Source organism: Desarmillaria tabescens (genome assembly GCF_030435595.1).
Source record: "Desarmillaria tabescens strain CCBAS 213 chromosome Unknown EV420scaffold_1, whole genome shotgun sequence".
Taxonomy (NCBI): domain Eukaryota; kingdom Fungi; phylum Basidiomycota; class Agaricomycetes; order Agaricales; family Physalacriaceae; genus Desarmillaria; species Desarmillaria tabescens.
In genome coordinates, this window is record NW_026848300.1 from 4158334 (window position 1) to 4179566 (window position 21233).

General features: G+C 46.4%; 8 protein-coding genes and 1 non-coding gene across 9 annotated transcripts; 8 read left to right on the forward strand and 1 right to left on the reverse strand.

Annotated features, from left to right (window-relative positions):
- The first annotated feature begins 807 nt into the window (after window positions 1-807).
- Window positions 808-2005, forward strand: EV420DRAFT_114382 (uncharacterized protein). Its single transcript, XM_060466045.1, has 4 exons — window positions 808-1070; window positions 1117-1507; window positions 1554-1851; window positions 1912-2005. Exons 1-3 carry the CDS (start codon window positions 1041-1043, stop codon window positions 1823-1825), a joined length of 693 nt encoding a protein of 230 aa, XP_060340218.1. The 5' UTR covers window positions 808-1040; the 3' UTR covers window positions 1826-1851; window positions 1912-2005.
- Window positions 2006-2898: 893 nt separating this feature from the next.
- EV420DRAFT_1257236 (uncharacterized protein) lies at window positions 2899-3416 on the forward strand (the record flags this gene model as incomplete). Its single annotated transcript, XM_060466818.1, has 3 exons — window positions 2899-2955; window positions 3013-3111; window positions 3168-3416. Coding segments are annotated over 3 exons (405 nt in total), but the record flags the coding sequence as incomplete, so codon positions are not given.
- A 4838-nt stretch (window positions 3417-8254) lies between these two features.
- On the reverse strand, window positions 8255-8977 carry EV420DRAFT_1500637 (uncharacterized protein). The gene has a single exon (XM_060471025.1). The coding sequence runs from the start codon at window positions 8693-8695 to the stop codon at window positions 8297-8299; it is 399 nt and encodes a 132-aa protein (XP_060340220.1). The 5' UTR covers window positions 8696-8977; the 3' UTR covers window positions 8255-8296.
- Window positions 8978-10047: 1070 nt separating this feature from the next.
- Window positions 10048-11987, forward strand: EV420DRAFT_1500642 (uncharacterized protein). The gene is given in 13 exon segments (XM_060471026.1): window positions 10048-10161; window positions 10211-10263; window positions 10318-10336; window positions 10394-10477; window positions 10528-10590; window positions 10636-10756; window positions 10807-10901; window positions 10961-11040; window positions 11103-11277; window positions 11293-11299; window positions 11395-11448; window positions 11502-11557; window positions 11612-11987. 13 exon segments carry the CDS (start codon window positions 10077-10079, stop codon window positions 11791-11793), a joined length of 1074 nt encoding a protein of 357 aa, XP_060340221.1. The 5' UTR covers window positions 10048-10076; the 3' UTR covers window positions 11794-11987.
- Window positions 11988-14131: 2144 nt separating this feature from the next.
- Window positions 14132-15123, forward strand: EV420DRAFT_1634850 (uncharacterized protein; the record flags this gene model as incomplete). Its single annotated transcript, XM_060476378.1, has 4 exons — window positions 14132-14375; window positions 14429-14950; window positions 15009-15042; window positions 15093-15123. 4 exons carry the CDS (start codon window positions 14132-14134, stop codon window positions 15121-15123), a joined length of 831 nt encoding a protein of 276 aa, XP_060340222.1.
- A 574-nt stretch (window positions 15124-15697) lies between these two features.
- On the forward strand, window positions 15698-16105 carry EV420DRAFT_1634851 (uncharacterized protein; the record flags this gene model as incomplete). Its single annotated transcript, XM_060476379.1, has 3 exons — window positions 15698-15749; window positions 15804-15851; window positions 15909-16105. The coding sequence occupies 3 exons, from the start codon at window positions 15698-15700 to the stop codon at window positions 16103-16105; spliced, it is 297 nt and encodes a 98-aa protein (XP_060340223.1).
- Window positions 16106-17195: 1090 nt separating this feature from the next.
- EV420DRAFT_1757948 (uncharacterized protein) lies at window positions 17196-18232 on the forward strand (the record flags this gene model as incomplete). Its single annotated transcript, XM_060480530.1, has 4 exons — window positions 17196-17209; window positions 17261-17351; window positions 17408-17474; window positions 17526-18232. Coding segments are annotated over exons 3-4 (708 nt in total), but the record flags the coding sequence as incomplete, so codon positions are not given.
- A 172-nt stretch (window positions 18233-18404) lies between these two features.
- EV420DRAFT_1664209 (uncharacterized protein) lies at window positions 18405-19407 on the forward strand. Its single transcript, XM_060478954.1, has 2 exons — window positions 18405-19046; window positions 19108-19407. Exons 1-2 carry the CDS (start codon window positions 18413-18415, stop codon window positions 19125-19127), a joined length of 654 nt encoding a protein of 217 aa, XP_060340225.1. The 5' UTR covers window positions 18405-18412; the 3' UTR covers window positions 19128-19407.
- Window positions 19408-20695: 1288 nt separating this feature from the next.
- Window positions 20696-20789, forward strand: EV420DRAFT_t13. The gene has a single exon. It is a non-coding gene; the product is annotated as a tRNA-Asp (tRNA).
- The last annotated feature ends 444 nt before the right edge of the window (window positions 20790-21233 follow it).

Sequence of the window (21233 nt, forward strand, 5' to 3'; positions counted from 1 at the left end):
AACTACAGAATCATAAGTGTATCAATGCTTTTCAGGCAGCTGCGCGTAACGCGCTCGGGTCTGACCAAGACGTCCGAACTAGTGTTTCGATGACTCGGCTTTAAGCCGCGCGCCACGCGAGCCACGCCATTTTAAGTCAAGCCGCGGATGGCATCCGACTTGAACCAAGTCACCCGGGACTATCCGCTCAGCGTGACTTGACGTGACTTCGAGTCACCCAAGTCACAACTTCGATCAACTTTTTGGGGAATTAGACTCGTCCCTCTTCCCATCGTGTTTCGTCGCCACTCTACATGTTCGCTCGTCTTGCTCTCAGTTCTCGTACATAACGGCTGTTCTACTACCTCTTCTAATGCAATATTTGGGGTACTGCCCTTCTTTTTACTCGGCCTTGAGTGCTTTATTGTGATGCAAAGCTGTTGCTACACCCTCAAACTCGATTCAAAGTTGCCTGCTGGCCTTGAAGAACACCTTTTTACAACACCTGTGGACCGATTCAAGCACATCAAGCACTGCGTTGTCGACATGTGTCCGTCATGGCCCCAAATCTTTGGCCTAATTTGGTTTGTTGGAAGAACACAAGCAAATGGTGCGACGATTTAAATACTGGGACATTGTCAGCTTATTGACCATCACATCTACTCTTCATAGCTGTCTTCTCTTATTTCATGGCCCCCCGACGTACCACAGCTGCCTATACAGCAAATCAGCAGCCTAGCGGAAGTCTTAACGTCACATTTCGTGCGCCTTGTCATTTGTGCTAGCGTTCTATGCTAATCTAGAGTAAAGGTGTTCCGAATTATGAACACGATGCCCCTTCGAACCCAGAGCCGCCAGCCCCACGCAGAGGACGCAGCCGCAGGCAACCACCTCCACAACCACTGCCATCTTTAGAGCAGGCTCCGACGACACGTATGTATTCTTAAGCATTGCTCTTCTTACGCTTCGATTTTCTCCTACAGCCGCACCAGGACCAGAACAGCCTTTACCAGTGCACCATCCACCGCTACCACCAGGGTCGACTCCCCGTACAGACAATCATGGTGCTCCGCCTACGGGAAATAACAATGGTACATACATTAGTATTTGATACTCAAATTGCTGACTATATATTAGCAGCACCTGTCTTGCGTCGAGCATCCCCGAATAATCCCATTCAGGCAGTGCGTGTCCGTGTACACTTCGAAGATAATTCTGATGATGAAGGTGAATATTTCGACGTCTCTGGGATACCACCTGAAAGTCCCCCCTCGACACCCCCCTCGACACCAACACCGGCACCTCGCTCTCATTCAAGGAACACTGCACCACGCGCTACTCCTGGTACACCAAGATCCGCCACACCTCGCCGACGGTCAGGTATTGAGTGCCCAGCATCAACACCCCGCCAAACATTTTTTGGGCGACGTCCTAGCAGGCGAACGGGTTCAAAAGGGGGGCGTCGAGCAGAGGATATTTGGACATTCTTTGAAACTAAGGATGATCATCATTGTTGTCGGTTTTGCTTGTAAGTATTCTTCTTGCAAGTTATTCAATATCTAACTCTCTATTAGACGTCAGAAGGAAGCAGGGAAGTCTGTCCCATTCCACGAGTATGCTGGAAAAGGTACAGATTCTCTTCGCAGCCATCTCATCAGTCATCACCGTGATGCATGGATCGCGGCGTGTGATGAACTCAAAATCAAGATTTCAGCGAAGAATGCCAGAGAAGCAGTGTGGGCGTATCGCGAGAAGAATCCTGGCACAGGCGTCCCAGAGGATACGTCAACGACAGATCCTAGTCGTAATCGAGAGTTTTCTCGGGAGTCATTCATTGATGCAATAATGACTTTCGTAGTTGGAGACGACCAGGTGAGATTCTCGTCGTTTGTATGTCTCCGAGTTGTTCTGCTAACAATATATTTCTATTAGTCACTGAACGTTATAGAGAATCGTCATTTTCGTGATCTTATTTTGCTCTTAAGGTATCCTAATAATTCAATCTGATGTTTTTTTGGTATGAATACTTGTTACTTGTTTGTTGTTAAGGCGCGATTTCTCAGATGAAGACATCCCTCACATTGACCACCTCCGTGCTCATATTCTTGAGTCGTTGGACAAGCATCTGGAAACACTTAGTGAAGAAATGAAGGTATGTAGACTGTCCTGTATAACGTGCATATGGTTTTTATACACTTTAAATTTCAGTCTTCTGAAGGAAGAATCTCATTTACGACAGATCTATGGACTGACCAAAACCAGCGGTCATTCATGGCTATAACGGCACACTGGATACAACCTCAGCTGGTCAATACACCGCATGGCCTGCAGAAGCATCTTGTCTATCGCGCTGATCTCATTGGATTTCACCGGTTGCCTGGACGACACACTGGTGAACATCTTGCTCAAGCTTTCCTCTATGCTTTAGATAGACTCGGTATTGCTAGCAAGGTAAACCGCTTCTTTTCTCCAATGACTGCTTCGACTCACCAATTCCAGACAGGTTGGCTGACAACAGATAATGCATCCAACAATGACACCCTGGTTGCCGCGTTAGTCCGAGAACTCAAACGCCAATATCCCGAGCTAGCGATCAATGGCATCAACATGAGAATCAGGTATGAGAGATGTCTTAATATAACACAAAACCCTCGTAAATCACATCATTTAGATGCTTTGCACATGTTATCAATCTGGCCTGCAAGGCTACTATTGCTGAATTGGAGAAAATGGCTGACGGTTTGGTCTCTCGTTTACGACGCCTGATCCGTGCGGTACATATTCCATCTATTTGCATCATGGCCTAAATCTGATCAGGCTGATATACTGCAGATCCGTTCATCATCGCTCCGCCGTGAACATTTTGCAAATGCCGTCAAGACTTTGATTAATAAGGAACTTCAAATAATCCTCGATGCTGATACTCGCTGGTCATCAACTCATTTAATGATTGAACGAGCATTGTTCCTTCGCCTGGTATGTCTGTCTTAGCATTTCATGAAAAAGCGTAGTCATAATTGACTTTCCTATAAGGCTATAAATGCTTTCCTCTCATCTGATGATTTCCAAGACCTCGCAAGAAACAACAACATCAATACGCATGACTGGGATCTTCTTGATGACATGAGTACAGTTTTAAATGTATGTGCTAGCCTTTCTCCAGGATCATAATTGCTTGTTAGCTAAAGTTTCCACAGGTACCGCACCAGTTCCAGGAGCAGTTATCTGCCGAGAAGACTCCGACACTTTGTGACATGCTTCCAGCATTCGAAGCTGTTTCAGCCCTGTGGCAAGCTCAGAAGGAAGAATTTCCTTCACTTTCGCGTGCTATTAATGTGGGTCTTGAGAAGCTCTCAGAATACATGGAACTTGCTCGTGATGTTCCAGCTTATATGCTTGCAATGGGTATGTCCCTTCTGGCTTTTATTACTGAATGAATTTGACTAGCTGACTCCGTGTAGCTGTCAATCCGTACATCAAACTGAACTGGTATAGCCAATTTCGGCCAGAAGAATATGTTTCAGTGAAGCAATCATTTGTCGATGCGGTAAATCCAGCTCACTGATATCCGTTTCATTGACTCTCATTGTAATTACTAGGTCCGCACTTATCGTAGCTCTGATGATGTATCTGGTGGTAACGACAGCGGAGTGAATGATGCAGATCCCGCTCAATGGGTTTTTAATGCCCTTAGGTTGAATCCTCAGAGTACGGCGCATCGGTCCCAGCTACAATCCGTTGAACACGAGGTTGATATGTATCTTATGGATATGTCTGCTGCATCAACAAGCCTTATTTACTGGCAGGTATGGTTTCGAGGCTGTCCTTCTACTTTTATATCTTGCTTACTGATCATAGGAGCACCGCACTCAATATCCGACCATCTACAAGCTCGCAATGGACATTTTGCCTATACAGGGCACATCTGTTCCTTGTGAACGTGTCTTCTCTTCCAGCAAGGAGACGGATACAGCACGTCGAAACCGTCTTACACCAGAAATGATGGAAGCGCTCCAAATTCTCAAATTCGTGATTCGATCCCATGGTGGTCTTAATTTCACACAAAATCTGAGCAGGGAAGCTGAGTTTAGGAACCTTGAAGCTTTAACCCATGATAGCGTAGTCGTTCCCACTGATTTAACTGCATTCAAGCAGAGTCTGACAGCGGTGGAGGCTGTTGTAGTTAATCCTTAAATCAATATCTATATTTGGATTCAAGTCGCCGACTTGCCGACTCGCGTGACTACAGCTCGGCTTTAAGTCAAGCCGCAATAAATTAATGACTTGGCCAAGTCATTGAAGCTGAAGCCGAACAAAGCCGCGTCGGGCCGGGCCAAGCTGAGTCATCGAAACACTAGTCCGAACGACATGGGTGAAAAGAAAGCTAGTCTCGGCAAACGCCGACTCTGTTGTCACTTCGTTTACTCCTGAACTTTTCACTGCTTAACCCCCCTGGCATGGTGTCCCCCCCATTATTTCGGCTGTCCTGCACTTGAAAAAAAAAATCAATTGCTTTTGATTGAAACATATACTTATGCACCTCGAAGGATTCGTACCTTTGCTCCGGTCTGTGAACCAGTCAGCTACCAAAGAAATAGTACTCTTTATCGAACACGAATGATAGATTCTATAAGCCCGGACCATTAATGTGTCTACACACGATTCCTTTCAAGCGTATCCGTGCCCACCGTACGTATCACTTTGGACCTTGGGTTTGGAGATCCACTAACAGTATTGTTAACATCCCGGACCGGACCACAGCATAAGATCATGTCTTTCCGCAATAATTGATACTCACGATGTACCCAGCACACTATCATTACCATCTGCCATCCGGGTATCAATGAGGTATTTCCAGAACCACTCCAAATGTCTGCCAGATTTGTGGAGTTATAGCTCTTCGGTGAGGCGAGTCGCCCAAAATGTCAAGCACAAGCACAAGTTAACTCATTCGTGGTCTGTTACTGAATGGGCTTACCGTCGTGAGCATGGATTCAATGAACCAGACCGTGCCTATTTCACACATGCGACCCCATTCAGTACGATAATGCGTTAGCAGTAGCTAGAGTGAACCACATTGAAGAAACGTTGATACCAGCACTGGAATTAGTAATCTGACCAAGTACCGTTCCAAGCGGTACAGTGCGCGTCCATTTTGCCACGACTTATGTTAACAGCAAAGTTTAGATGCGAGATTTGTATCAATGGTGGAGGTGGAACCTCATTAGTGACTTGCGGAAAGAAATCAGTTTCATACGCAAGACACCTTTTAGAATAGATTGAATACCAGCTGAAGCGAAGAAATAGGAGAGCCTTAGCGTAACGAAAAGTGAATGAGCAGCTGACTTTCCGGAATTTGAGCGCATATACACATTGGCCTGATTAACCCCAGCCAACGTTGCTATACGTTATTCAGCGTACTCGAAATTGTCCTGGTAATCGGGGCATGGTCGGTGCTTCCTTGCGGGTCGATATACCCCCCGGTTCTATAGTGAAGTCCTCCTCCCTCGTAATATATACAATAATCTCATAACGCCGACCGTCCAAGGAATGGGACAGACGGACAGTCGGGGACGCCCCATCTAACGTCTCCGATAGAGAGAGAGAGAGAGAGAATCCTTGATTTCGCAACATAATCATTTTGGCTGGGAGTCGAACCCAGTTTTCGCGCACAATACTTGTCACAGCCCAACCTCGTCATGTATAAACCGGTACATTACCAAAGATCCACCGTGTCTGTGAAAATTTAATACATGCTGCCAATTTCGAAAGTTGGGTGCTTCCGACAATCAACAATTTTTCTTGTGCTTCCTGAGTCTAAACAGATAATATGAATGAACACACAATTTGTGCCACAAGGGCTCCTATGAAAAGTGCGTGTATCGGTCATCCCAATAATATCGTACATTCAGAAAACCATGGAGAGCTCCTAGGGCTACGCTGTACTGCTACTAGACTTGTAAAAGCATGTCATTTTTGTGGGGTGGGACCCCCGAAATATCAGCCCCACCTGAGACCTTTGATTGGTACCGTGAGTATAGGCTGAATGGACCGGAGGTTCTAAATCAGCCATCAGCAGCATCATGAGTAAACCCCACTGAAGAAGCGTTGATATCGCCGTCCGCGCAATTATCTGCTTTTATGATTGAAGAGGCCTCGTGCTTGCTCATTCTGCCACTACGTTAACAAGTTCTAAGGTAGGGCTAATAATTCCCGGTCCTGTTAATAATATGTTATTTAACATCAGGTCGCGAGAGGGTATTTATTCACCAGGCTATTAACAGTTAATAATTTTCTTGTGAAATAATGCGAATAACATGTGAAAAAAGCGATTTCTAACAAGGGAACAGCAAAAAATTGGTTAACAAATCCAGAACCGCTTGTAGATTAACTCAATTGGCCTTGTCTTGTCCCTCTTAACGTGTTTCCAGATGGTGTTGACAAGACTCCATGACATTGGTAACTCCGGCAATTGCGAAAACATTGATGCAGCACCTGCTTCTGAGGCTGGTGCAGGAAGAAGGGTCAAGATTCATGTTTCTGGTCCGATCTTGTAGCGGCGACAGCAAGAAAGGTATGGCTTTTTGTAAAGGATCTGCCACGGGACGGGTCTTCAACCCAAGACTGAGTACGATTCAGGTGTATATTTCCAAGGTAGATAGAGTCAAAGACACGACATGGTGGTAGAAATCCTAGATAAAGTTATGAAAAGGGCCAAAAAACGGCGCATACGTAGTCGTCCGAAGGAATAGGTAAATAAAGCTAAAGGAATGACGCAATCATGAGCCTATAGAAATTCACATCCCTTACACTTTTCGTGCCTGACAAAGTATTAAGCATCTGGCGGCGGAATGAGAGGGAATGAGTCAGCACAGCGGCCATAGGAGCCTGATTTATTCACCTTTATTCACAAGATGTATTAAGGTCCCTTGTTATTAACATGTTATTAACGTGTTAATAACAATGTTAATAAACCGAGGTTAATTAATACTGATTTTTTTAGCCCTACCTTATTAACAACTGTGGCAGATGAAGCGAATGCCGGCATTAACAGCGAACGCTAACTGTGATTCAACACACTCTGCACAGTAAGTTAGATGTGGTCATATACGTTGTAAAAACAAAGCAGGAAGGAGGCATTAACCTGATAATAAACAAAAGGACGGCTGCCTTTTCTGAGTCGTTGTGCTTATTTGCCTCGTCCTGACGCTAATAAAGGAAGATCAAGGCGACAGGTAAAATCCGTAATTGAAAATACGTGAACCATCAAGCTAAAAACGAAAGGAACCGCCAAGCCAGCGTTCCTGAGATATACAGATCTCGCATCTGCATTCCGTGATCCAAATTTCACGCGGCACTGGTGTTCCCGGATAGGAACGGTACAGCTGAGAATCAGACTCCTGTAGCAAATGCTTTAAGATCAGCTTTCCACATGAAAAGCGGAGACAACATGCACATACTCCTCATTCATATCACTTCCAAGACGTTTAATTTTCTGGAGAGTTCCGACGGAATCCGGTGACTCGATGAGAGTCTCAGATGATCAGATATGTCATGAAGGAGTACGGAAAATCGGTGAGAAAGAGATGGAAGACGCAGTTTTCCCGAGCGAAAGCGGTCTCCAGCACATGGGTCCATGATCAGAGGGTAACAGGGGAGGTGACTATACTCGTGCTAGAGGATTCTTGTTGCTATATGAAAAGTGAGCTTGATGAGAGCTGGCAGTCGTTATCCAAGAAAGCATATCTGACCCTGGATTTCATTGTACAATTCAGTACGTGGAGCAGTCGCATCAATCCCCGCACACGCGGACGATGATGGTACGAAAGAGGAAGAGCGTGTGAAACATCCGGTCCTTCCGTCCCGATGCTTCACATCAGGGTCAACTCAAATACTTAAGTAGATTATCACCTAGGACGTCCTCTGGGAAGAAAAAAAAGAATCTTATTCTTTTATCTATAGGTCTTCAAGGATTCGCACCTTCATTCGCCTGAGTAGCTATTAGAGCTGATCAAATGCTGATCAGTGACCACCCAGCTGCCTGGCCTGCTAATAGAAATGTTAGTTCCCTGCATGAATTTCCCAACTGAAGAGATGATCACGGCGAATATGGTATAGCATGGAAAGAACACAAATAAAATATAGAATTGAAATGTAGCAGCACGAGGCGTTCATTTGTTAACCGAGGAGCCGTTCCAAGGAGGTGGCAGTAGTTTCCCTTCCCAGACTCTGTCAAATGACGCGTCGGATACACGCGAAATGATATTTATAAGATCTAACAAATATTTTACAGAGACAAAACGCGTATGACACGTCTTCACGGGGCAGTTACTTGCTGGAGACCGTAGTGCGAAATTAGCGCGAAAGACCTATCCGAAAGGATGTACTCCCCATAGCACCTGATTTTTCCACTTCCGTCAGTTTTTTGACAAGAAAAAACGTGTCTCTTCCTATGGGGCTCCTGTTCGTAACATTCCTTGCAATATCGGATAACTGATCGTCGACGCGACAGTATTGCCATTTCAGCACGGCGTTTTCGTCTATACCGAAACCTCACATGCACCCTAAAAGCACGCGGGTGTGATCCTACCCCGATATACTCGTTCTTGCGAGAGCTTGGAATGCAAGTGCCGGATATAGCTGCACGAGGCGAGTTATCATGTTCTGCCACAAAAATGCGAAAGAAGAACAGCGAGAAAAAGACGCGAATTGACATAACAAGGGGACATACTCGTATATTGTTCCTCCGGCTTATCGGAAGTAAGCGTATTTTGGAGCAAGCGCGTCTCTCTGTAATTTAAACGAGGAAGAAGGACTTAGTCGGCAGCGGTCGTCGACCTGTCATAAACAGCTTCAGCGTCAGAAACTCCGCCGATGTTAATTTCCGGTCGTTGAAGGTAAAATTCCCATACAAACAGAGTTGCGAAGTAGCAAGCCTATACGTCGCTGGCAAGTTATGACACTCTGGAAGGCTCTGATGGTGCACGTTGACCGCTTGTAGCTCCGGTGGCGAGCTTGGGTGTATTCTATGAATTTTAATCCTTTAAGAGATGCACATGGTCAATAGACATAGGAGATGATGGAGTCGCCAAGAACGCGTCGAGGGGTCCGGGCCTACCAGGCATTGGTTCTGAGCGTTTAAGTTTAGCTTTGTTCAGATTCCTGTTCCCCGAGGATCCAAATGTACGCAAAAATTGCAACAAAGCTCCGGTTTGACGGTACTAAATTGCTAGAGTTCCCTTTATGACCCTGTGATTTCGTCGGTATTCAAAGATTTTAAGCGTCAGGTGGAGGTGATACGGCCAGATAAGCCTTAACTAGGCGTGGGAACTGATTTGTATCTCATCATCCTGCTGACATAAACCTTAAACTTTCCTTTTTCACCACCACTATGACACGGCGCTAGGAAGATCTGTGGTGATTTTACGACTCCTCGCCTTCGTAGTATTCACACACCTGACTGACTGGAAACATATCATGCTGCTGAAGTAGCTTATTGGCACCTGTTCGTTTAACGGTTAGTAGTATTCAAGCGCTGTCACCAGGCTCGACCATCTCTGCCACACCGTCACGGCTAGTGCTACGAACATATGATTCTAGCTATCCATGGGAGCGTATACACATGAATCTCTAGATAGAACTCTGGCAAGCTCGGATCGTTCGCATTCAATTTCTTCATTTCTTCCCAGTTTGGAACTGTGCGAGCACTAAACGGGTCGACGTCATTCTGATCTCTGACGTTGCAAACCGAACAATATTGCGCCTCTTGGTGGGATGCTTGAAGAAGGCTTCACTAATACTGGCGCTGTCGCGCTCGTTAATAGCGTGGCACCCGTCGAATTCGGCGCCAGTCCATCCGCACTCTCTGATTCCGTTTGCTGCCAATTCCTGGCTTCCATGTTAATCCATTTACCGAAAATATTTCCACAATCGCCTCTAGTCCCGGATCTTCTACTGTCTGCGCATATGGCTGCAATCCCAGGTGCTCATAGCAAGGCCTGTTTTGCTTCCCCCTTCTGGTAGACAGTCTGCTTTAAAAAGGCTCGCGGATACAACTCATCCTCAGCACCTCAAGCTACTGTTACTTCAGTCTAACGATGCGCTCTCTTCTCTCTCTTCTCTTGGTCGCCGTCAGCGTCAATGCATGGTTTAGGCTCCCATGCACGCTGCCGCTCGTTCAAGGTTCTTTTCGCTCCGGTGCTTTCTGTCGCGTTTACTCAACGACTAGCAGAACGTCTGGACCCTATCCTCCAACCCGGTTCGAACCCCTCCCAACATGTCCATGTACGTACTTTCTGATGTCCTCGCCTGTTTGTGCCTCACACCGACGCGTTTCAGACTGTACACGGAGGATCTAGTGAGTCCTGAACCTGTCCTCGGTGTTGAAATGGCTTACTTACGCCCTCCCGTCTAGACTTCGGGCCTGCCAGTACCTACCAAACTATGCGCCAGTCTCAATGCACTTCATGTCAAGTGGGACAGGATCTCTCCAATTACTGTACGGTATATAATGAGCGATTACCAATTAATACTGACTCCATTACCTAGGGTTCCCCAAGCTCTATTTCAGGGACCCTCAAACGGGACTGTTTGAATCTGTTCCTAACGGCGGTATGTTTTAAACTCAATTTCGGAATCGCGCTTACAAGAATATAGGCCTTTTAATCTACTACCAGAACCGTGGTAGCATGGACGTTGCTAACGGCGGTCCTGGGCTCAAAGCCTTCCCGGAAGGATTTAGGATGATCACCGGAGACCCGAGGAAGCGTAGTTTCCAGTAAGTTCAACTTTCGCTTCCATAGTGTCTCAGCTTATCATTTCCTTTAGATACCCCACTGGCTTGGGCACTCAAGCCGAACTCGCCGAACGTGCTATCGCTTGGGTCTGCTTGCGCTACACGACGAGTAACCCCGACTATGGAGGTCTGTTTCCCTATTCATCCTTTCCTGGGTGACGTTGTTCCTGATGCCGTGATTGACAGGAACCGGCGGATTCCCCTACACCGATTGCGAGGCCGGATTCCAATCTAGGTTGCATTTCCCTGCATGCTGGGATGGCGTTGTCAGTATACCTACCTCGCTGTTACTCTTTTCTCTTCCGAGCACTGACTCGGCTCACGACAGAATGTGGACAGCTCTGACCATAAATCCCACGTTGCGTTCTTATCCCAGTTGGACAATGGCGACTGTCCCTCCACGCACCCCGTTGGTCTCATGAAGCTCTTCTACGAGATCACCTGGGATATTCATGACTTCGCTGGAAGGTGGAGCGAGAGTGATGGATGGCCATTTGTTTATGTAGGCTTTTCTACTACTCTCACGTTTTCCTTTTCCTGACGCTTTCTTCCCTAGGCTCATGGGTATGTTCAGCCCCGGCACCCAGTTAACGCTCCGCTTACTTACTGTAATCCAATAGTGACCCGACAGGATACGGATGGCACGGTGATTTCCAGAACGGATGGGATGTCGAGTATGGTCTTCTTTCCCTTCTTTCCTTTCCATATCTCATCACACCTCATTAAGCGCTCTCCAACGTGCGATCGACCAGTGTAACGACCCTGATAACGATACTATTAACGGTAAGAGATTTAGGACTACCCTCCTATGCGATCCATACTCACTCGCTCTATTAGGCGTCTTCAATGCTTGCTCGGTGTTCAATATCATCAGCGCTGACACGGCTAACCAATGCAAGATCAATGCCGTAGTCAATGAGGATACTGAGGGCACGCTTGCCAAGCTTCCTGGATGCAACCCACTCCAGAAAGGTCCTGGGGATGCTACCATCTATTCGGATGCTCAATGCCCATACTGATGCGGGCGTGGTAGCTAATGATATTGTTTTTATGTACGACTTTATGTATATTGTGACTGTATATCTCAATGAACGTTCTGTTTTCGGCTTCTATTACTCACATTTCCTTTGTATGAGTCTTACGAGCCAATTATCATCAAAAGTGGTATTCCGGCAAATGCAGTGAAGCGGATAAGCAGGCCGGCCCGTTCGAGTGGCGGTGCTCCGACATTGAGTTAATTTTGAACCACGAGGACCAGTCCTGTAGCGGTGATTCCTCGACTCTCTTGGATTCCTCTCGCCACGTGTAGCTTCTATATGAACTGAAGAAGATTTCCTATCAAAAAGCTTGACTCCAAAGACCTGCCACGAGTCGTCGTTTGCTCCATGACTACCAATCAGTTTTTCTTTGTTGCTTTCAAAATCTTCTCTTCGCTACTGAAGTCTCTGATTCTTGCTTTCCTACGGAAAAGAAACTCAGTTTTCTCGGACGTCGGTGTCTTCTGGCAGTGTACAACGAATCCTAAATATGTTAGGTTCATACGACGAGAATGTACGCGCCGCAAACGTGGCGAACTCGTTGTGCAAGGAAGCTCTCAGAATAGCAGCCATGGGAATGTTTTATCGTCTCTGCATACAGTAGCACGCGCTGGTGAGAGCCTTTAGATGTTGTGGCGTTTTCCATTGACCTCGCTTAAAAACGCCGATCACTTGCATTTAAAACATGTCGTGCAACTCTGGACCGTCACTACGGCGAGTTAATTATTCATTTATCACCTGAACTCGGAGCAAACTCAGTTCTAATCGATAATCACTGGTGAATCCGACCCGACCCCGGCTTCCTGTTGTCTCTTCGCTGAGGATGTTGGCGCATGATTGTCCGCTTCATTCACGGCGTAATCCCTTCGGCCTCTCGAACTGGGTCTCCACCGAGAATTCTTTTCATCTGAAGGTGCCCCTCTTCATGCGTCTTCAAAAATTCAGGCGCCAAAATACCGTATGATATCTCTGCGCGAAATGTGGCGATAACGTTAACGTTCTTCGGGTGAATTTCATTACCTCCGAGGATGTTCTCTGCTTTTTAGTGGTCCAACCTGATTACAGTCGCAGTTCTGAGTCGAAAATGACCGGCTATCCTTTGAACTCGCTTCCATGTTGGCAGAGGTTGCAGTGGTCAGTCCCTCACGCTGGCGGATCAGGTCGAAAACTTGACGACTTGGTGGCGGCATTATTCTACTCCATGGCAAGTCTGGCTTTGGATCTCTATACTTACGTTTTGTTCATGCACAGAAGTATTCTACGCTAGACGCTAGATTCCCTGAGTACTGACGGGGTCCGTGCTTCAGACAAAGGTTGTTTGGTCACTTTGGTGGGGATTCTGGGAATCGGGATTAAATTTGAAATCAAACTCGCTTGATGTTTGATTATCAGTACCTCACCCATCACCGAAAATCTTTATCATCCGTTTCATTAATCTTAATGAAGGATTTCATGAGCACTTTATGATTGATTTCGATGTATGGATGCTACAGTTCCATGTGGACAACGAGCGTGGGAGTGGATAAAAGTTTCTGAAAATTCGCCCTCCAGCACAGCCGCCACGTGAGTCCTAAAGAGGTAGTCGTCTGGCGAGCTGGCACACAACCACGGGTCAGCTCAACTCGCTCAGTGTGCCACCTGCTGCCACCATCTCTCTCCCACTCTCCCACCACGATCCCCTTCGCCATCACCGACGACGACGATGACGATGCGCACCGCCGCCGTCATCTCCCATCAGCTACTTCCCACTCCCGCCGCCACTCTGCCCCACAAGTCAATCACCCTCGCACATCGCAACTCAAGAAGCCCAGAATCAGGGCTATCAGCGGGGGCACAGCTATCGCCTAGACGGAGCCGACCGTCATGATTGACATATCATAGTTGGCGGACCGTGGTGCTGCTCTGGGACCGACGTTTAGCTCATGAGAGAATATAAGTATGTATATTTATTTGCTTTATTCTTAGTTCTGGTAGTTGTAAGCTTGTAGTGTCAGTGTAACATCTTCTTAGCTATGGTTTTTGCATAAATATAAAACTATTGTTACCAACTGAAAAAAAAAAATACTGTAAGCTCTGAAGAGACTTCTCTTGGATGCCACCCCGCTGCCAGGACTTCACGCGACTTAGCACTCGCGAACCAGTTCATTAGGTGACTACCTTTTTGGGGGGTCACGTCACGGTAACAGAGGGCGAATTGGAGGCAACTGTGGATAAAACGGCCGCGAGGGCACAGCCACCAAGTACTCGGCATTTACGGACCGAAGTTCCTTACTATTTTCACATCTTAACAACCAACCATCACGACGTTGCCTATAACACTATGTCCGGCGGATGGAATTTCTTCGTTCAGGCTGAGAGGTTTTACGCCCAAGGCGATGTCGATAAGACTTTTGAATATTACCAGAAAGCTATCAAAAAGATCGTTAAGGATGAAAACGTCACGGCGCAGATGCCAATACCTAGCGGCTCGATGCCTGATAACACCTTTCCAACGGAGACGTTAGGTGGAGCATGGAGGAACTTCATTGGATTCTTCAAGGATCCAGCAGTTGGAAAGACCAAAGGTACGTCGTTGAATATGTTTTTCTACGAGTTCTTTGTTAATAGTGCCGGTCAGAAAATTCGCCGGACGCGTACAAACTTCTTTATAGCTACCGTCCGAATTCCAATAGCGAGCACCCCCGTTTTCGTACTGATAAAGCCAAGCTCTACCTGAAGGGCACGCAGATCACTGCTGGGCTGACGCTCGGGCTGCTCGCCTGGGATGCGAAGGACAGACCCACCGCCATGAAACGTTACCGCGAAGCTCTAGATCTTGCTGCCACCCATCCACCGTACTCTAACATCGCTCATGCACGTGAGCCTTGGGATCGGTTCATCTGCAATGATGTGGAGGCTGCGCGAGACAACCTCGCTATCTTGTTTAAGAACGATCACGAGAATGCGCAGCTACTGAAGATGTTCGGTATCGAGGGCGGGGATACGAGGAAGGAGGTATTGGATATAGGATACGTTCGGTATGAGGCGGATGGGAGGGTTACATTTGAGAGGAACGTGGTGATCGCGTCGGATGCCTGTGCAGCGTGTGAGAAGCGGGATATGAAGCTGCAGAAGTGCGGCCGCTGCAAGAACGTGGCTTGTAAGGCATATCTCATCATATTTCTCGCTCGTCTAATATTCACTGTTTTTTTTTTTAGATTGTGGACCCGAATGCCAGAGGGCCCATTGGAAGTGAGTTCCGTTGTTCTCTAGTCTCGTCACCCTTTCTGACCAGCTACCAGGAAGCATAAACCGGTTTGCGTTCCTGCTTAAGCTGGGACCCGTCTTTTCAGATACGAAAATATCCTTGTTACCAGCTTGTAACGACGCTTTTTTTGTTACATTGCGTTCAAATGTACCGGCTTGTACTTATTCTTGCATCTTGAAATTTCTCAATTTATATAATATCAGTGTTCACAGATTACTTGGGAGCGGCGAAATTTCGTGTTTCCTTGCCAGCATTCGTGATGAATCCGGTATTCACTACATTTTGACTGCCCTTAGTGGTACCGATGTCCATGATACGTCTTAAACCATTCCCCCTCAAAGTTCCCAAAGACGAGACACTCTGTGGGCGCGTAGGGAAGCTTCTACACATGTAAGCCTAAAACTATCCACTCAATGCCATTTTGTTTTCAAAGGGAATACCTCCATTATCTTGCCCTTTTGCAACGACGATGATAGCCGAAATATACCGGTACGGACACTCGATAATTTCTAGGATAGTATTTTACCCTCGTGCCCTCGCATTAAGGAAATGACATCATCGAAACGTCATTTCGCATGTTGAACGTCATCTAGTTCCTCGAGTTCCCCCCCTTTCATTTTACTTTCAACTACGACGATCATGAGCGACGAATTCGGACGAGCACATTTCAAAGATTCTCTCGTTGATGATTGTGAGCCACTTACCTTGTCTTCGGAATGAAGGAGCTGATTAGATCTACAACTAGCTGCCACCTTTGACTTCGCGACTACGAACTACCCTCCTGAAGGAGACAGTATGCATGTTCCCGCTCATTTTATCATGGGCCCATTTCTCATTAGCCTTCATATAGCGACATCTTCAGGAGGATGGGGAGGTCCTCCGGAAGACGTGTGGGGAAATAAAGCCCAAAGAAGCGGCGTTGACACCGGCAAGACCGACGCGAAGAAAAGCGACAGAAAAACTGGTCTTGTCGACCAGTCCATGAATGATTCGAACCTGAAGGGCCAGATCCGAGATGCGAAACAAGGGGCGGACAGGTCTACTTGAGATCTCAGATCAGTATGCAGAAAGTCAACCACAATATAAGATTTACTGTAAATCTCAAATTCTACCGGATACATAACATATGACAAGACAATATTTGAATGCATAGTGACTGTTCGAAGCACTCTAGAAGATGCAACTGGCTTGGATACGCACCAGTTTTTTTGGTGGCAGTGCAGATTTACTGGAGTTTCGAACTCCGATAGCCGAAGGCTTCTTTCTTTCCATCATCTACTATGGCTTTAAACGACGCGTTGGACGCGTTTTTTTCTGTTCAGATTACCCTTGGGGAAATTTATCAATTATTTCGCACTTGAAGGACCCGTCATTCACCATAGAACACGTTAAGGGGACGCGGCACTCAGGCACGACTGCTGTTGCCCGTGCCATTTAGGAACAACCTAAAAGACTAGGACGGCGAACGTTTACTGGATCTCTCCTACGATATATTATTACTGTGAGCCTTAATTGGTTTTTACAAACAATTTAATGATTTCAGATATCCTTTTTGGGTCTGATCCACCAAAGTCTCGTCTCATAACGACTTACGAGTAACTGTGCATCGAGGGCATATCGTATCTACGAGATGGTATTCGCTTGTGCAAATTTTTGTTTCTAAATAGTTCTTCTCATCGTGTGTTAGCAGGGAATAATATACTAGCAATGGGCTCGCGTCCTGGTAAATTTCTTGTGGTTCTGGAAGACCAGGGGGGGGCGTTCATATGGATCGAGTGAGTCCTGTCGGGAGTGTCCATTGTATCTCTCAAGAAGCTAGTAACATCTGTTACTAACAACAGAAAACGCGGCGTCTCCAGGCGGTCTTTAAATCGCTGAAAACGGGTTTGTAGAATTCTTACGGATATGTAAGCTAACAGCCTGCTACTTAGTCTATCAATGCGGCCATGGAGCTAACCTCACAATAGATTTGCCGTATCGGCGTCTCAAAAAAAGTGTGTCAGCGTGTTTTTCTGGCACATTTTATACCCTCAAAAAGTTTTAAACCTTTTTTCGTCGCCTAGCAATTCGACGGCGAGTAAACAATATCGAAGTTCTTCATTACGCTTACTTGATCCCCGTCTCACCTGACTTGATTCGACGTTAACAAAGGTCAGTCTTGGTAATATCCGCGATCCTTCTCAAATGCTTAAATACCCTCAGCTCGCAAGCAGAGTCTCTCATTCTTCCCCTCCCTCCTTCACTGTATAAATCCACCTAGTCGGTGCTGTATACTACGAAATTCACACAAAAGGTTTGTGTCAATATCGATTGGATATAACACAAACTCACTTGCATGGTTGTACCCAGGCCCACTGTTACCCGTGTATTTCTGTCTTGTGTATCCCGGCATCTAGCTGTGCTACGCTAAAATCATGTACGTTGTTGTGGTATCATTCAAATACCCAAATAATTCAGTACTCTCCAGGACGGCTATAACAGAAAGTCCAGCTGGTGCTTCGCAAACTGTCATCCTCGCAACCGATAGTAATCATTCCCCTACGTCCTCTCCAATTGAATCCCTTGCCCCCGAGCTCCTCTTAAATATCTTTAAAGAGGCGTCATCCTCCCCATACGTCGTTAACAAACTTGACTCGCCACCCTGGGTCTTGACGTTTGTGAACAAGAAATGGAGAGCCGTTGCCCAATCCTGCTCTAGTCTTTGGTCTAACTTCATCGTTGATGTTTCCCCCGATAATTCCTTCGACCCTCGACTTCTCGAGTTGGCGATCAGCCGCACCAGCGGGCACCCACTCAATGTATACTGGAAATCCCAGGGCGAAATCCAAGATGTGTCCGATCCTTCTTCGCGGTTCCTTACCGTGTTCCAAACATTCCTACACACCTCTCCCCGTTGGCGTTCCGTCACATATGAATTTCATTCCAGCTTTTTGAATTTCTTCATCCCACTGTCATACCATCTCGATACCCTTGAGGAGATGCGCATCATCCTTTCCGATAACTACGCACGCGACATTCAATCCGACCCCTTGTACTATGAAATCGACGGCACGAATCTATCCGTTATGCTCTGTAGCGCACTGCGACTGCAGCATTTCACTCAGTGGGGCGGACCAGTCTTCTTTCCAGTATTTGAACACCTCACGGAGTACTCATTACAATACGATATCACATGTGGGCTGCAGGTATTCGGATTTTTGCAATATGTACTCACAACATCCCAGTGGCTGGAGAAGCTGACGATCCGGAGGAACGCATTTCTCGCGTACGAATCTCTTCCTGGACACATTTGTTCATCCCGTTGTCACGCATACTACCCTGCGCCACTTGGACACCGATGACACTATCATCCTAATGGCCTCCGACCTTCCTCATCTCGAGGAACTTAAATTTGACTTTCACATCGCCTTCAGCATGCCTTGTATCATCCCAGCAATTGGCCGCTCCCGCACCACTCTCACGTCCATCAGCATGTCTACTATACACTTGTTCCGACTGGACACCAACGCCTTCATTGCAGCCATGCATTCCTGTCACAACCTTCGCACCATCGAAATAAAAGAAGAGCCCGAGATAATTGTAGTCGGCTTGCACGCTATGCCAGAACCTTTGTCGGATGTGGAGACAGATGGAGCCGTTGCCGTTCTGCGATCATTCACTCCGAGCTACGACGGTGCTGTTCCTTGTCCTCATTTGGAAACATTCAAACTGGAAATCCACTGTTACCCGTGTGTCGAGAGCAATCTTATAGCGAGCAGGAAAAGCCAACTAGCGAATGCGGCTCTACTGATGATTCAGAATCGCAGAACTGTAGATTCGACCGTCAAGCAGGTCCAAATTGGGGTGATTTATAGAGACGGGTGGCCCGTCAACCTGATAGAGGAGTATGGAAGCCTCAGCTCTGTTTTAACGGACCATGGGCCTGTCACTAACGCCGATCTACGGAATTGGAAAGCAAGCGGCTTGTCGTTCGAGTTCAGGTGGCATCGTGAGTGCGCCAGATTGACCATCTGGCTCGTGGTTACTGATCGTGGTCTGCACTCATTTAGGTACCCTGTACACGTATTGACAGACTTGGTTCCCTCCATGTGACCACTTTTGTGGCGAAATGAACATTTTGATCGGAACGTTTTCTCTCCTCTTTTGTGTTGAATGTGATGGATTGTGATGGACTTATTCAATGGACGTTTCTCTCCCTCCTCTTTCTTTCCTTGTCTCTTGTTCTATAGGTGTGATGATGGACCTATTCATCGGACACTTTCCTCTTTATCCTCTTCTATTATTTGATGGACATGACTGCCATGACAGATCTTCGAGGTGCTTTAGCCTCCTAAGGACACTATATCTTGCCATGCTTACTGATACAGTACTTACAGTGATATAGGACGCTGAAGAACGTGTATACCGGTGATTTACCGTTATAAATACGAGCACCCATTTGTAATATCAACGTTGGAAGTTCCTAGCTCCACTTGGCTTCTAATGCTGACGGCGAATACGCCGTAAGTAACAAACTTTGCAGAACCGTGGGAGATAGTCATCCAAACGACTCACGGCCCCTTATTCTGCGCATAATCCATAGCTATGGCAAAGAAAGATTGTTTTGGAGTACTAGGGAGATCTGCATGATATACTTCCGGCGCAACTTGCGTATTTTACTGTGGTGCTCCTTCGAATTTTGGTTGTTAAAATCTTCGATGAGGTTCATTGAAGTCCAGAGTCGTGGAGACAGATTGGCGCTGTATATCTACCTATGATCAGCGACATGAATCATTAATAGGAATATGCATACCACTACGGCATTTCCATATTGCTTTACGCTCCTCCCTATGGTCTTTGTCCTGTGCCTTTGACGCACATTCGATGAAGCAGTAAATGCAATTAAGACATTGAGAGCAGCGCTTCGAGGTTGTGAGAGTAGGACGCCCACCAGAAGACTGTAATATTATGTCATGAAAGCTTGAGATACGAGATAATGAAACGAACCTTGACACAGGTGCAGCTCCGTTTAGGTCTTCGCACGTCGTCGCTCTTGTACTTCAACCGCTGATGATCCTCAGTTACACTCTTGATTTCTTAAAAGCAGACATTAAAGGTCCCAGTATAATTAGCCGCATCCGTTCGTTCTGCTCGACCCATTATCATAGCTCTCAGGGCAACACAACGGAGCACCGAATCCATGAGATAACCAGTGATCGAGTCCAGGCAATTCGGGAGGGCCATCTGGCTGCGGTAAGGGCGGCTTGTTTCGCTCTTTTTAAGATCGTTCCAGGGTTACGAACAGCTCACAAAAGATCAGTGATCGGAAGATATTAGACTCAAATACTTAAACGATGACCTGAAAGTTCATCTTGAGGGCTGTCCCTGGATGAGATTAAGTATATAGCATGAGTCGTAGAACGTTCTTCACAAAGGTTCCGTCCAGCGTTATACCTTCTGGGTCAGAAGCAAAGGCGTGTGTAGAGCAGCGAGAAAGTTAATCGCCTAACCAGCTATCCCAGCACGTTTTGTCGGTTAGTTGGTTGGAAGATAGAAACTAAGTCGAAGGCCTAGCTACGGGGGGACCGGTCCGAGGGCCTCGTGTGTGTACCATAATCATTCGGCAATGAAGTTACTTTATTAGACACATAGACAACTTCTCTGGTAGTATATCGGTTAGTACACGCGCCTGTCATATTGGTCAAAAAGATGAAGTACGCGCGAAAGCTGGGTTCGACTCCCAGCCAGAGAGTACGGGATTTATTTCTACGCCGGAGTCATTTTTGAAAAGTTCGTTCATAGTGAATTGTACAAAATTATTGCTATTTCGAAAAATGATGAGAATCCAAAAAAAAATTAAAAAGTTTTGGGCCCCGCAAAAAGACCTCCGAGTCCGCACTCAGGGGGCCATGACGATCAACGTCATAGGTTGTTTCGTCGATAGTCGTGGGTTGTCTCAGATGGCGCAGGCTGAGATCGGGCTGGCATCTGGCGTGTCAAAACTTTTTTTCTTTTTCGAGAATCTCATCATTTTTGAAAATAGCAATAAATAAAGTGATAAATTCAACGGACCAGTGACAACCGTCACCATGTCTTGCCAGTAATGCATAGTCTCCTCGTAAGAAAATACCATTTTTATTGTGCTCCTGTATCACATCCTCACAAAGAGCCTTTCCTTTACATGACAGTGCATATA

What these genes read in the sequence shown, in the direction of transcription:
- EV420DRAFT_114382 (XM_060466045.1), top strand. Translation starts at nt 1,041, where the DNA reads ATGGTGCTCCGCCTACGGGAAATAACAATG. An exon ending in GCCTACGGGAAATAACAATG is followed by an intron (nt 1,071 to 1,116) that starts GTACATACATTA and finishes ACTATATATTAG; the next exon opens with CAGCACCTGTCTTGCGTCGA. An exon ending in CATTGTTGTCGGTTTTGCTT is followed by an intron (nt 1,508 to 1,553) that starts GTAAGTATTCTT and finishes ACTCTCTATTAG; the next exon opens with ACGTCAGAAGGAAGCAGGGA.
- EV420DRAFT_1500637 (XM_060471025.1), bottom strand. Translation starts at nt 8,695, where the DNA reads ATGTCAATTCGCGTCTTTTTCTCGCTGTTCTTCTTTCGCATTTTTGTG.
- EV420DRAFT_1500642 (XM_060471026.1), top strand. Translation starts at nt 10,077, where the DNA reads ATGCGCTCTCTTCTCTCTCTTCTCTTGGTCGCCGTCAGCGTCAATGCA. An exon ending in CACGCTGCCGCTCGTTCAAG is followed by an intron (nt 10,162 to 10,210) that starts GTTCTTTTCGCT and finishes AACGACTAGCAG; the next exon opens with AACGTCTGGACCCTATCCTC. An exon ending in CTGCATGCTGGGATGGCGTT is followed by an intron (nt 11,041 to 11,102) that starts GTCAGTATACCT and finishes GGCTCACGACAG; the next exon opens with AATGTGGACAGCTCTGACCA.
- EV420DRAFT_1664209 (XM_060478954.1), top strand. Translation starts at nt 18,413, where the DNA reads ATGGCCTCCGACCTTCCTCATCTCGAGGAACTTAAATTTGACTTTCAC. An exon ending in GTTCGAGTTCAGGTGGCATC is followed by an intron (nt 19,047 to 19,107) that starts GTGAGTGCGCCA and finishes GCACTCATTTAG; the next exon opens with GTACCCTGTACACGTATTGA.